Here is a 12,663-nt window from a genome sequence, read left to right as displayed (position 1 = left end):
TGAAGAAAAATGGTATTCTCTTATACTAATACAATTACTCAGAGAAAGAGATTTTGTTTATCAAGTAATAATTTATTTTTCTACAAAAGAATGGTTGTCAAAATTATTGGCACCCTTGTTTTCAATACTTTGTGCACCCTCCCCTTGCCAGGACAACGGCACTGAGATTGGAAAACACATTTGAGGAATAGACCATTAGACCATTCCTCCATACAGAATCTTTCCAGATCCTTGATATCCTTTGTCTGCACTAATGGACTGCCCTCTTCAACTCAAACCACAAGTTTTCAATTGGGTTCAAGTCTGGAGACTCAAATGTTATTTGTCACATACTTTGTAAACAACAAGTTAGACTAACTGTGAAATGCTTACTTACTTCCCAATAATGAAGAGATTTTTAAAAAATAACATGAGGAATAAATACACAATGAGTAATGATAACTTGGCTATATACACAGGGTACCAGTACAAATTCGATATGCTGGGGAACAAGTAATTGAGGTAGATATGTACATATAGGTAGGGATAGGGTTGCAAAGGGTCGGAAACTTTCCGGGTAAATTTCCAGAATTTTTCCGGGAACTTTTCCATGTGAAGATAAGCCCGGGGATTTTCGGAATTTAGCTTAAATTCATCAAAAAAGTTAGCTTATAACAGTGAACCTTTTTTGTGGGATACACAAGGCAATTCTAGGTCTTGTGGCACATTTTGGTTAAACTATCCCCAATTCAATGGAATTGCAACCCTCTGAATGCACAGTGTATTCTTCCATCCCATGTGCAGTGCACTCTTCAATTACATATACAGCTGATTCTCAAGATGTTGCACACTAATGAGATGCTATTGAGCCCACACTACTACAAAGTCTGAGCCAAGGACCACATATTTTCTGGTAAGTTTTGATTACAATACTGGGTGGGGTGAATATATTTTATATGACACACATTATTTTTTGTTAACTAGTAAATAGTGGTCTATTTGGGATGATGCTGGTCATGACTCAAATCAACACCCTTTCAAAGCATTTCATGGCCACAGATGTGAGTGCTATGGGGCGATAGTCATTTAGACAGGTTACCTTGGCATTCTTGGGCAAAGGGACTATGGTGGTCTTCTTGAAACATTTAGGTATTACAGACTGGGTCAGGGAGAGGTTGAAAATGTCAGTGAAGATACTTGCCAGCTGGTCAGCGCATGCTCTGAGTACACATCATGGTAATCCACCTGGCCCTGCGACCTTGTGAATGTGTACCTGTTTAAAGGTCTTACCCACATCGGCTACAGAGAGCGAGATCACACGGTCGTCCGTAACAGCTGGTGCTCTCATGCATGGTTCAGTGTTACTTGCCTCGAAATGAGCATAGAAGGCGTTTGACTCTTCTGGTAGTCTCACATCACTGGACAGCTTTCCCTTTGCATTCCATGATAGTTTGCAAGCCCTGCCACATCCGACAAGCATCACAGCCGGCATAGGAGGAGTAGATCTTAGTCCTGTATTGACGTTTTGATTGTTTGATGGCTCATCAGAGGTCGTAGTGGGATTTCTTATAAGCGTCCAGATTAGTGTCCCACTCCTTGAAAGCGGCAGCTCTAGCTTTTAGATCAGTGTGGATGTTGCCTGTAATCGATGGCTTCTGGTTGGGATATGTACGTACGATCAAATCAAACCAACCACAATCAGTCGGGGTTCTGTAATACTACATAAACTCTAAAAGGTTATCTGTCCTTGTGTACTCATCCTGATTTTGGAGTCTATTTCGGATGTTCCGCATCTGAACACGTCATTGTCACATTCCCAGTTCAGGTCAGCGTTCAGGTCAGCAGGTCTGGGTAGTCTGAAGGTAGTCTGTGGCATGACAACTCATCCTCACTTAACTCACACTAATCATATTCAGCAGCACAGAGGCCAGAGCTGTAGAAATACACTCTCTCCTTTTCACATGCTAGGTTCTCAAAGTCATCATTGTTTTGCTGTACAACCTTCTCCACACCACAGATTCTGTAGTATTGACAGCTAGCCCAGTGTTGTTCACACAGAATCAATCAACCTGATATGAACCTATAGGCAAACTGAAAGGCATATCTCTCACACTGTGGCTGCTCTGGCCATGCTAAAGTCTGTCATCCAAGGTGAAATATCTGTCTATTAGTGATGGTATCACAGTGGGTATCACAATGGTTGTCTCTCTCTCAAAGCAGACAAACAGGTTGCGATCCATTTTGACGACACGGAAAATGTACTGATACCCTCTCATCTCGACCCTTGCACATTGATAGCGATAGCACTGTCATCTCCTATTATCACCGCTAACTCATTGATGTTCAATGAGTTTACCCATGCAGTAAAATTACCTGCATTACGTATTGACAGAAGAAACAAATCCTGTAACCATAACGAAGTGTGTCAGACGGAGCACGCAGCCAACATAACCGGAAGTGTTACTATAAATCTCCAATCCCCTTACCAATGAGATAGCTCTTAACCACGGTAAATAAAATGGATCAGTTAGTAAATAAACAGAGGTTATCTGGAAATTGGTTCCACTTTTTGCTTCCGTTTTAGACCATCTCGGCCTGTTACATAATTTCTGACCTGGCTATAGTAGTGGGATTTTCCTCAGGGATTATCAAACTAGATTTATCACAGTCCTTCGCCTCAGCCACAGCAGAGTTAAGCAGTGGTGATAGCTAGCTCAAGTCAAAGATGCCATTTCAGATAGTCCTCTGACTGCAACTTCATCAAATGGTTGCTCTCAAATTCATTTGGTGAATTAACACTGTCAGGGGTGTTTTTATCCAATTGGTGGAGGGAGGTGAGAGTGAGTGCAGTCCTTCAGTCACTCACGATAGTGAGACTTAAAACATGAATCAGTAATACTGCATTACTCCAGTCAGAAGGGACACATCACATTAACATTCCTGTGAAGGGCAGTCAGATAATCAGAGAAGCAGCATACCTGTCCTGATATGTCCTTGTCCTCTTTCTTCATTTGGTAGCAGAAACGAGGGGGAAAGATTATGTTAATTTTATGAAATTAGTCATTATTGATCAGATATACACTAAGTGTACAAAACATTAGGACCACCTCTTTCCATGATATAGACTGACCAGGTGAAAGCTATGATCCCGTATTGATGTCACTTGTTAAATCCACTTCAATCAGTGTAGATTAAAGAAGGATTTTTAAGCATTGAGACAAGGATTGTTTATGTGTGCCATTCAGAGGGTGAATGAACAAAACAAGATTGAAGGGCCTTTGAACGGGATATGATAGTAGGTGACAGGCGAGATGCGTCCTGGCAGCTAAGTTGTTTAGAGATGCGTCCTGGCAGCTAAGTTGTTTAGAGATGCGTCCTGGCAGCTAAGTTGTTTAGAGATGCGTCCTGGCAGCTAAGTTGTTTAGAGATGCGTCCTGGCAGCTAAGTTGTTTAGAGATGCGTCCTGGCAGCTAAGTTGTTTAGAGATGCGTCCTGGCAGCTAAGTTGTTTAGAGATTGTCCTGGCAGCTAAGTTGTTTAGAGATGCTTCCTGGCAGCTAAGTTGTTTAGAGATGCGTCCTGGCAGCTAAGTTGTTTAGAGATGCGTCCTGGCAGCTAAGTTGTTTAGAGATGCGTCCTGGCAGCTAAGTTGTTTAGAGATGCTTCCTGGCAGCTAAGTTGTTTAGAGATGCGTCCTGGCAGCTAAGTTGTTTAGAGATGCGTCCTGGCAGCTAAGTTGTTTAGAGATGCGTCCTGGCAGCTAAGTTGTTTAGAGATGCGTCCTGGCAGCTAAGTTGTTTAGAGATGCGTCCTGGCAGCTAAGTTGTTTAGAGATGCGTCCTGGCAGCTAAGTTGTTTAGAGATGCGTCCTGGCAGCTAAGTTGTTTAGAGATGCGTCCTGGCAGCTAAGTTGTTTAGAGATGCGTCCTGGCACCTAAGTTGTTTAGAGATGCGTCCTGGCAGCTAAGTTGTTTAGAGATGCGTCCTGGCAGCTAAGTTGTTTAGAGATGCGTCCTGGCAGCTAAGTTGTTTAGAGATGCGTCCTGGCAGCTAAGTTGTTTAGAGATGCGTCCTGGCAGCTAAGTTGTTTAGAGATGCGTCCTGGCAGCTAAGTTGTTTAGAGATGCGTCCTGGCAGCTAAGTTGTTTAGAGATGCGTCCTGGCAGCTAAGTTGTTTAGAGATGCGTCCTGGCAGCTAAGTTGTTTAGAGATGCGTCCTGGCAGCTAAGTTGTTTAGAGATGCGTCCTGGCAGCTAAGTTGTTTAGAGATGCATCCTGGCAGCTAAGTTGTTTAGAGATGCGTCCTGGCAGCTAAGTTGTTTAGAGATGCATCCTGGCACCTAAGTTGTTTAGAGATGCGTCCTGGCAGCTAAGTTGTTTAGAGATGCGTCCTGGCAGCTAAGTTGTTTAGAGATGCGTCCTGGCAGCTAAGTTGTTTAGAGATGCGTCCTGGCAGCTAAGTTGTTTAGAGATGCGTCCTGGCAGCTAAGTTGTTTAGAGATGCGTCCTGGCAGCTAAGTTGTTTAGAGATGCGTCCTGGCAGCTAAGTTGTTTAGAGATGCGTCCTGGCAGCTAAGTTGTTTAGAGATGCGTCCTGGCAGCTAAGTTGTTTAGAGATGCGTCCTGGCAGCTAAGTTGTTTAGAGATTTGTCCTGGCAGCTAAGTTGTTTAGAGATTTGTCCTGGCAGCTAAGTTGTTTAGAGATTTGTCCTGGCAGCTAAGTTGTTTAGAGATTTGTCCTGGCAGCTAAGTTGTTTAGAGATTTGTCCTGGCAGCTAAGTTGTTTAGAGATTTGTCCTGGCAGCTAAGTTGTTTAGAGATTTGTCCTGGCAGCTAAGTTGTTTAGAGATTTGTCCTGGCAGCTAAGTTGTTTAGAGATGCGTCCTGGCAGCTAAGTTGTTTAGAGATTTGTCCTGGCAGCTAAGTTGTTTAGAGATTTGTCCTGGCAGCTAAAAAAATAAATAAAATCCATATAAAGGAAAATGACAAAAAAAAAATACTAGTTTCATAAGCATCCGTGATCATAAATCATGACGTTACGTTGGACCCATTTGCATTGAACAGATGTTCTTTTATATTCTCAAACTAACAGCAGTGCCTATATGATGTCCTTCCATACAGGTGTGACATGCTTGAGTGATGCTTTTATGCAAATGTTGTTGATCAGTAGGGCAATATAGAAGGCAAACAGACTGTTTGTCATCTGTAGCACCTTAGATGCCACAGATCAGCCAAAATCTACTTTTAAATATACTTAAGTATCAAAGGTAAAAGTATAAATAACTTCAAATTCCTTATATTAAGCAAACCAGATGGCACTATTGTCTTGTTTATTTAAGGATAGCCAAGGGGCACACGCCAACACAGACAATTTACAAACTAAGCATGTGTGTTTGGTGAGTCTGCCAGCTCAGAGGAAGAAGGGCCAGGGATGTTCTCTTGATAAGTGTGTGAATTGGAACATTTTCCTGTCCTGCTAAGCATTCAAAATGAGTACTTTTAGGTGTCAGGGAAAATGTGTGGAGTAAAAAGTAAAAAGTACATTATTTTTGGTAACACTTTACTTAACCTATCATCATAACACGTTATGACATGGTCATAACCATATCATAATATGTCACAACAGCTGACAACTTCTCATAACCTGTCATAATATGGTCATAACACTGTCATGAACCATATATGTTCACCTGTTGTAACATATATTGCGTTATTTTATGGCTGGTTATGACAATGTCAAAACCCACATTTATTCAAATATGTTTTTTCCCTGCAAAGAAGTTTCCTTTCATTTGAAAGTTTGTTTCTTAATTTCTTTATTTTTGTAATGAATTATTTACAGTCATGTTTTTTCTCTCCATCATATCTTAAATAACCTGTAGAAAATAAACGTTGGTAGCCATGAAGTGCTTTGAAAGGCTGGTCATGCAGTCTTAACCCAGTTTATCAAGAGAATTACCATTCAAATCAAATTACAGTGCATTTAGAAAGTATTCAGACCCCTTTTCCATTTCCACATTTTGTTACGTTACTGCCTTATTCTAAAATTGATTAGATCGTTTTTTTCCTTTATCAATTTACACACAATACCCCATAATTACAAAAGCAAAAACTTTTGGCAAACTCCAAGCGGGCTGTCATGTGCCTTTTACTGAGGAGTGGTTTCCGTCTGGCCACTATTATAAAGGCCTGATTGGTGGAGTGCTGCAGAGATGGTTGTTCTTCTGGAAGGTTCTCCCATCTCCACAGAGGAACTCTGGAGCTCTGTCAGAGTGACCATCGGGTTCTTGGTCACCTCCCTGACCAAGGCCCTTCTCATCCGACTGCTCAGTTTGGTCGGGCGGCCAGCTCTAGGAAGAGACCAATGTGTTCTTGGGGACCTTCAATGCTGCAGACATTTTTTGATAACCTTCCCCAGATCTGTGCCTCAACACAATTCTTGGAGCTTTACAGACAATTCCTTCAACCTCATGGCTTTGTTTTTACTCTGACATGCAATGTCAAATGTGGGACCTTATATAGACAGGTGTGTGCCTTTCCAAATCGGTGGACTCCAATCAAGTTGTAGAAACATCTCAAGGATGATCAATGAAAACAGAATGCACCTGAGCTCAATTTCAAGTCTCATCCATTTTTGTATTTTTTATAAATTTGTGCAAATTTATAAAACCTGTTTTCACATTGTCATTATGGGGTATTGTTTGTAGATTGATTTTTCATCAATGTAATTAATTTTAGAGCAAGGCTGTATCATAACAAAATGTGGAAAAGGTCAAGGGGTCTGAATAGATTCCGAATGCATTGTACTATTACCATTGTTTTTTCCAATTTAACTACATAACAACAAAGTCAACTGTATTGTTTTAGTTAAAAAATTATGCATTAATGCATACATGGCTGTCTAATGATATTGAATATCGGCCTAAAATATTGGCTTCCTTGACCCCCCCCAAAACAAATTGGTTTCGGCCCTAAAAAAAATCCATATTGGTCGTTCTCTAGTTTGAGTGTGTCAAGAACTGCAACGCTGCTGGGGTTTTCACGCTCAACAGTTTCCCGTGTGTATCAAGAATGGTTCCCCACACAAAGGACTTCCAGCCAACTTGACACAACTTTGGGAAGCATTGGAGTCAACATGGGCAGCATCCCTGTGGAACACAAACAAACACACACACACACCTTGCAGAGTACATGCCCCAACGAATTGAGGCTGTTCTGAGGGTAAAAGGGCATGCAAGTCAATATTAGGAAGGTCAGGTGTTCCTAATGTTTTGTACTCTCAGTGTATAGGCCTAGACTACTTTGTCCAAGGAGGTCACATGTTCTAAACATACAGCCTATGGATATAACATGTTCATAACCAGAGAAAAAATGCTGTATAACAAACATCTGAACATTTTTGACACATACATAGGTGTTTCATTGTTTGCCTGATGAAGGTGACCCTGGTTAGGCAATTCACGTACAGATCCTTTTAGGCTGTATACGTACCGAGAGAACATTTAGAAATTTCAATCAGCTCAAACATAACATGCTAGAGAACTTTAGTATTCCAAAAGATAAATCTTGCTATCTACAGTTGAAGTTGGATGTTTACAGACTTAGGTTGGAGTCATTAAAACTCGTTTTTTCAACCACTCGAGTACTGTTCCTAAAATCAGATAAAACTTCAAGCAATCATAGGTTACACTAGTAGAGTAAAAAAGGGGTTACTTTTTTACTTTACATTAGTGTTAGTCGATACCTCCGTAAATGCTGTTTTTGTTATGCGTGTCAAACATTCTCAAACTGGGACTATCTGAACTTTCAAAACTCGTTTTTTCAACCACTCCACAAATTTCTTGTTAACAAACTATAGTTTTGGCAAGTCAGTTAGGACATCTACTTTGAGCATGACACAAGTAATTTCCCCAACAATTGTTTACAGACAGATTATTTCACTGTATCACAATTCCAGTGGGTCAGAAGTTTACATACACGAAGTTGACTGTGCCTTTAAACAGCATGGAAAATTCCAGAAAATTATGCCATGGCTTTAGAAGCTTCTGATAGGCTAATTGACATCATTTGAATCGATTGGCGGTGTACCTGTGGATGTATTTCATGGCCTACCTTCAAACTCAGTGCCTCTTTGCTTGACATCATGGGAAAATCTAAATAAATCAGCCAAGACCTCATAAAAATTACCTCCACAAGTCTGGTTCATCCTTGTGAGCAATTTCCAAACGCCTGAAGGTACCACGTTCATCTGTACAAACAATAGTACGCAAGTATAAACACCATGGGACCACACAGCCGTCATACCGCTCAGGAAGGAGATGCGTTCTGTCTCCTAGAGGTGAATGTACTTTGGTACGAAAAGTGCAAATCATTCCAAGAACAACAGCAAAGGACCTTGTGAAGATTCTGGAGGAAACAGGTACAAAAGTATCTATATCCACAGTAAAACGAGTCCTATATCGAAATAACCTGAAAGGCCACTCAGCAAGGAAGAAGCCACTGCTCCAAAACCGCCATAGAAAAGCCAGACTACGGTTTGCAACTGCATATGGGGACAAAAATCCTACTTTTTGGAGAAATGTCCTCTGGTCTGATGAAACAAAAATAGAACTGTTTGGCCATAATGACCATCGTTATGTTTGGAGGAAAAAGGGGGAGGCTTGCAAGCTGAAGAACACCATCCCAACCGTGAACCAAGGGGGTGGCAGCATCATGTTGTGGGGGTGCTTTACTGCAGGAGGGACTGGTGCACTTAACAAAATAGATGGCATCGTGAGGCAGGAAAATTATGTGGATATATTGAAGAAACATGACCTCAATCCTATAGAAAATGTGTGGGTGTCACTCCTTGGTCGGGCGGCATTCGGCGGGTCGATGTCACCGGCCTTCTAGCCATCGCCACTCCATTTTTCATTGTTCCATTTGTTTTGTCTTGTCTTGTTTCCCGCACACCTGGTTTACATTCCCTAATTACACTGCATATATATATTCCTCTGTTCCCCCCATGTCTTTGTGTGGAATTGTTTAATGTTTAGTGTTACGCGCCAGACTGGTTGTTCCCCGGTTATCGTGTTTTGACCCGTAGTATGTTTATTGTTCATACATTTGCATTATTGTGAGTGTTTTCACGCTTATTCACTTTTGCCATTGGCTAGAGGTTTTTGACGCAGTTGCGTCTGTCTTTTGTGCTTCTGCCAAATAAAGTGCGCCTGATCACAACTCTCTGCTCTCCTGCACCTGATTCGTACCAGTAGCGCACAACCTTGACAATGGGCAGAACTGAAAAATAGTGTGCGAGCAAGGAGACCTACAAACCTGACTCAGTTATACCAGCTCTGTCAGGAGGAATGGGCCAAAATTCACCCAACTTATTGTGGGAAGCCTGTGGAAGGCTACCCGAAACATTTTACCCAAGTTAAACAATTTAAAGGCAATGCTACCAAATACTAATTGAGTGTATGTAAACTTATGACCCACTGGGAATGTGATGAAAGAAATAAAATCTGAAATAAATCCTTCTCTCCACTATTATTCTGACATTTCACATTCTTAAAATAAAGTGGTGCTCCTAACTGACCTAAGACAGGGAATGTTTACTAGGATTAAATGTCAGGAATTGTGAAAAACTGAGTTTAAATGTATTTGGTTAAGGTGTATGTAAACTTCTGACTTCAACTGTATCCACATTATAGGGCAAGCAAGCATATCAAGAACACATAGGCCCATTTTCTGGTTTAATTGTGCAGTATCATCAAGACAGATCAGTGATTTATCACCACATGCTCTTACAATTCACAGTAGCCTATAAAACATATGCAATTGATGTTGCACAGGTTTACTGTTCAAAAGTGGGCCCATGATGACACACTCCACTTGGACACACTGTAACTACTGTAATACTACCAATAATAGGGAAGGAGGGACTGAACAAAGACATGTAACCTTCAGGTTGCATCTCAAACCTGCTGGGCATAACCCACTCATCAGACTACAAGGTCTTACCCCATACCCCTGCACCATCGCTCAGTACATTAAAGTCGCTCAGTACACTAGAGTACAGATCTGATGATGCATTTGATGTCCATAAGCCAATGAATGGGGTGCAAGACAAAAGAGTAGGTTACACACACACACACACAGGCACACAGACACAGGCACACACACACACACAGGCACACACACAGGCACACAGGCACACAGACACAGGCACACACACAGGCGCACAGGCACACACACGATTGGTGTACAATGTAGGTTACAGTGTCCACTAAAGCAGGGGTCTTCAACCTTTCTGGCTCAGGGACCCCCTCCCAGGCAAACTGGCGACCCACGGACCCCCATCATACATTAACCCCCCCAAAATGTTCACGTCTTGTCATCAAGTAATCAATGCTTTTTACAGCAGTGATGAAAGTATAAAGCCGAAACGTATGCTCTTTATTAACTATTTTTGCACCTTGCACTGTCACCCTTTGTATTTTTTTGAGCATTGATTAAATGAAGTATATTATTTTTACATCTCGGCCTCCTTGGGTTATTCATGGCTTGAGTGCTAGTCCCTTTAGAACTATCTTTATATATTTTTATCTTACGCACAGGCCACCTTTCTTTTTAGCCTGAGTGCAAACCCTCATACTGGCTTACAACATTTTAAAATGAATATGTGGTAAATAGTTTAATTATTTTGACCTCCTCACATTATAATTGGAAGAGGAGGTGTAAACTCTAATATAGCCTATTTTCTCTAAGAGCAGCTGTTTAGCTGATTAAACAAAGGTTAGCCATGGGTTGGCAAAATGAAAGTCCAAGTCAGTCAAGAAAGCTTACTAGCTGCCATCGGCACTCGACAGCCTGGTAATCTATTCACGGGTGCTTTTTCTAAGCTTATGTCAGATACTCCAGTGAGTGTAATTAGCTCCAAGTAGTGTAATTTGCTCAATATTTGGAGTTGAGAATTAACATTGACATCATTAGAAATAAGATATTCTCCTCTTTTCTATTGTACTGTAGGTATGTAGTCAAAAAAAGAATATTCTGTTGTTGCTAGTGATTTTAATAAAAACATTGAGGGGGAAACACTTTTCTTTCTTTATATATGTTCGCACACACCCTGCAGTACCTCCACGGACTGTGGAACTCCGGTTGAAAACCCCTGCATTACAGACTGACTGTAACTTGATAACCAGAGGTTGATAAAAACCAATGCCTAGACCTTGTTTGAACCAGAAAGTTAATTATAATATCCAGTATTCAACTGGTAACCTAATCTAGTGGGAACAAGATATGACAGTCATCTTGCTATTTGGAAGATAGGGCCAACTACAAAGAAACCCTCTCCAAACCAAATACCTATCACAAGGTTTCAATTATTTGGTCAGATGGTCATGTGGGGAGGGGAAATAGTGGCCTTGCCCTTGAGCCAGTCATATGGTTTGCAAAATGAATTTGAACCTAATAGAGGGACAGAGCAATATTACATCCACATTAACTTGATCTTTTGTTACCATGTTGCAACATGATGTTGCACACCGGACAGAAATGGAAAAGTTAACCACGTGCTCCATTAGGCAGCCTAGATGCGTCATGTGATAACTGGTCACGAATGGCTATTCTGTTGATAAAATGTTTGCCTTTTGAGGAAAAATAATTTATTAAAAGTTATGACGCACCTATCAAGCCCATCATCCCATATACAAGGTCAACTGCTTATTACGGTTACTAATATATGCATTAAGGTTAACTAAGTCTATATCAAATATGAATACACTAACAATAGTTTTCGTTCATCTCTGCTAATTGTAAGTAACAAACAGTTGGCTAAGTACTAGTTACCCAGTTGAATAAATGCAACAACAAAAAGCCACTATGTGCAACATATTATTCTATAATTTTAGAGAGATGGAATTCTCACTCACCCTGTTGTCTGGTCTCCATTCGAAACAATCTGAAGCAGTTGGCTACTTCAAGTAAATATAAATAGTTCTAGCAAACAACGTGTTGGACGTAGATATAGTTGCTTACTGCTGCGCTGTCAGATGCCAGTCTTTACACGATTTCCTTCACTCTCAGTTATTACGGTAACGCCTCCATGGGCGGGGCGTCCAACACAAACCAATTGTTGTGTACACAATGACTCATAAAAATAAGGTTAGCGCTATCTGGACTCATTGGGACGTCCTTACCCTAAACCCTAACCTTAACCTCTACCCTTAGTTAACCCTAACCCTTTAACCAGTGTAGAGCAGCTGGTAGCCTGGCGGTTAGCAGCATTGAGCTAGTAACAGAAAGGTCGCTGGTTCAAATCGTCCGAGCCGACTAGAAGAAACGTCTGTCGATGTGTCCTTCAACGCACGTAACCCAAATTGTTCCTGTAAATTGCTTTTGATAACAATGTCTGCTAAAATGTAAAAATGTGTTAAACTTCAATTGGGTGACGTTAGAGTTGGGACGTCCCAAGGATTGCATCCAACTAGACTGCCCTTTATTCACAAAGGAATCTGATACAAAGTTGTGATGTTTTCATTTTCCAAATACTCTTTCCTGTCTAACGAATGATGCGTGTCATGCTTATCAATCCATGATCTAATACAATCAGAAAATTGAGAAAATGTTATGAAATAACACATATGGAATCATGTAGTAACCAAAAAACTGTTAAACAAATAAAATAAAAAATCTATATTTT

At 40.9% G+C, this 12,663-nt stretch overlaps 1 protein-coding gene across 3 annotated transcripts in view; it reads right to left on the bottom strand.

The window, feature by feature from the left end:
* Positions 1-12,030, bottom strand: part of LOC120024392 (tumor protein D53 homolog) — a 30,132-nt gene extending 18,102 nt beyond the window's left edge. For all 3 annotated transcript variants that reach the window (XR_005472826.1, XM_038968632.1, XM_038968633.1), the window contains exon 1: positions 11,894-12,030. Coding sequence is in view for 2 of the 3 variants with exons in the window: in XM_038968632.1 (XP_038824560.1) it covers positions 11,894-11,912 (19 nt within the window). In the remaining variant the exon portion in view is untranslated. The remainder of the gene's footprint in view (positions 1-11,893) is intronic.
* Between the last annotated feature and the right edge of the window lie 633 nt (positions 12,031-12,663).

Source organism: Salvelinus namaycush, chromosome 29 (genome assembly GCF_016432855.1).
Source record: "Salvelinus namaycush isolate Seneca chromosome 29, SaNama_1.0, whole genome shotgun sequence".
NCBI lineage: Eukaryota > Metazoa > Chordata > Actinopteri > Salmoniformes > Salmonidae > Salvelinus > Salvelinus namaycush.
Note: the sequence above shows the minus strand (reverse complement) of the source record. Positions and strands in the feature narration are given on the sequence as shown.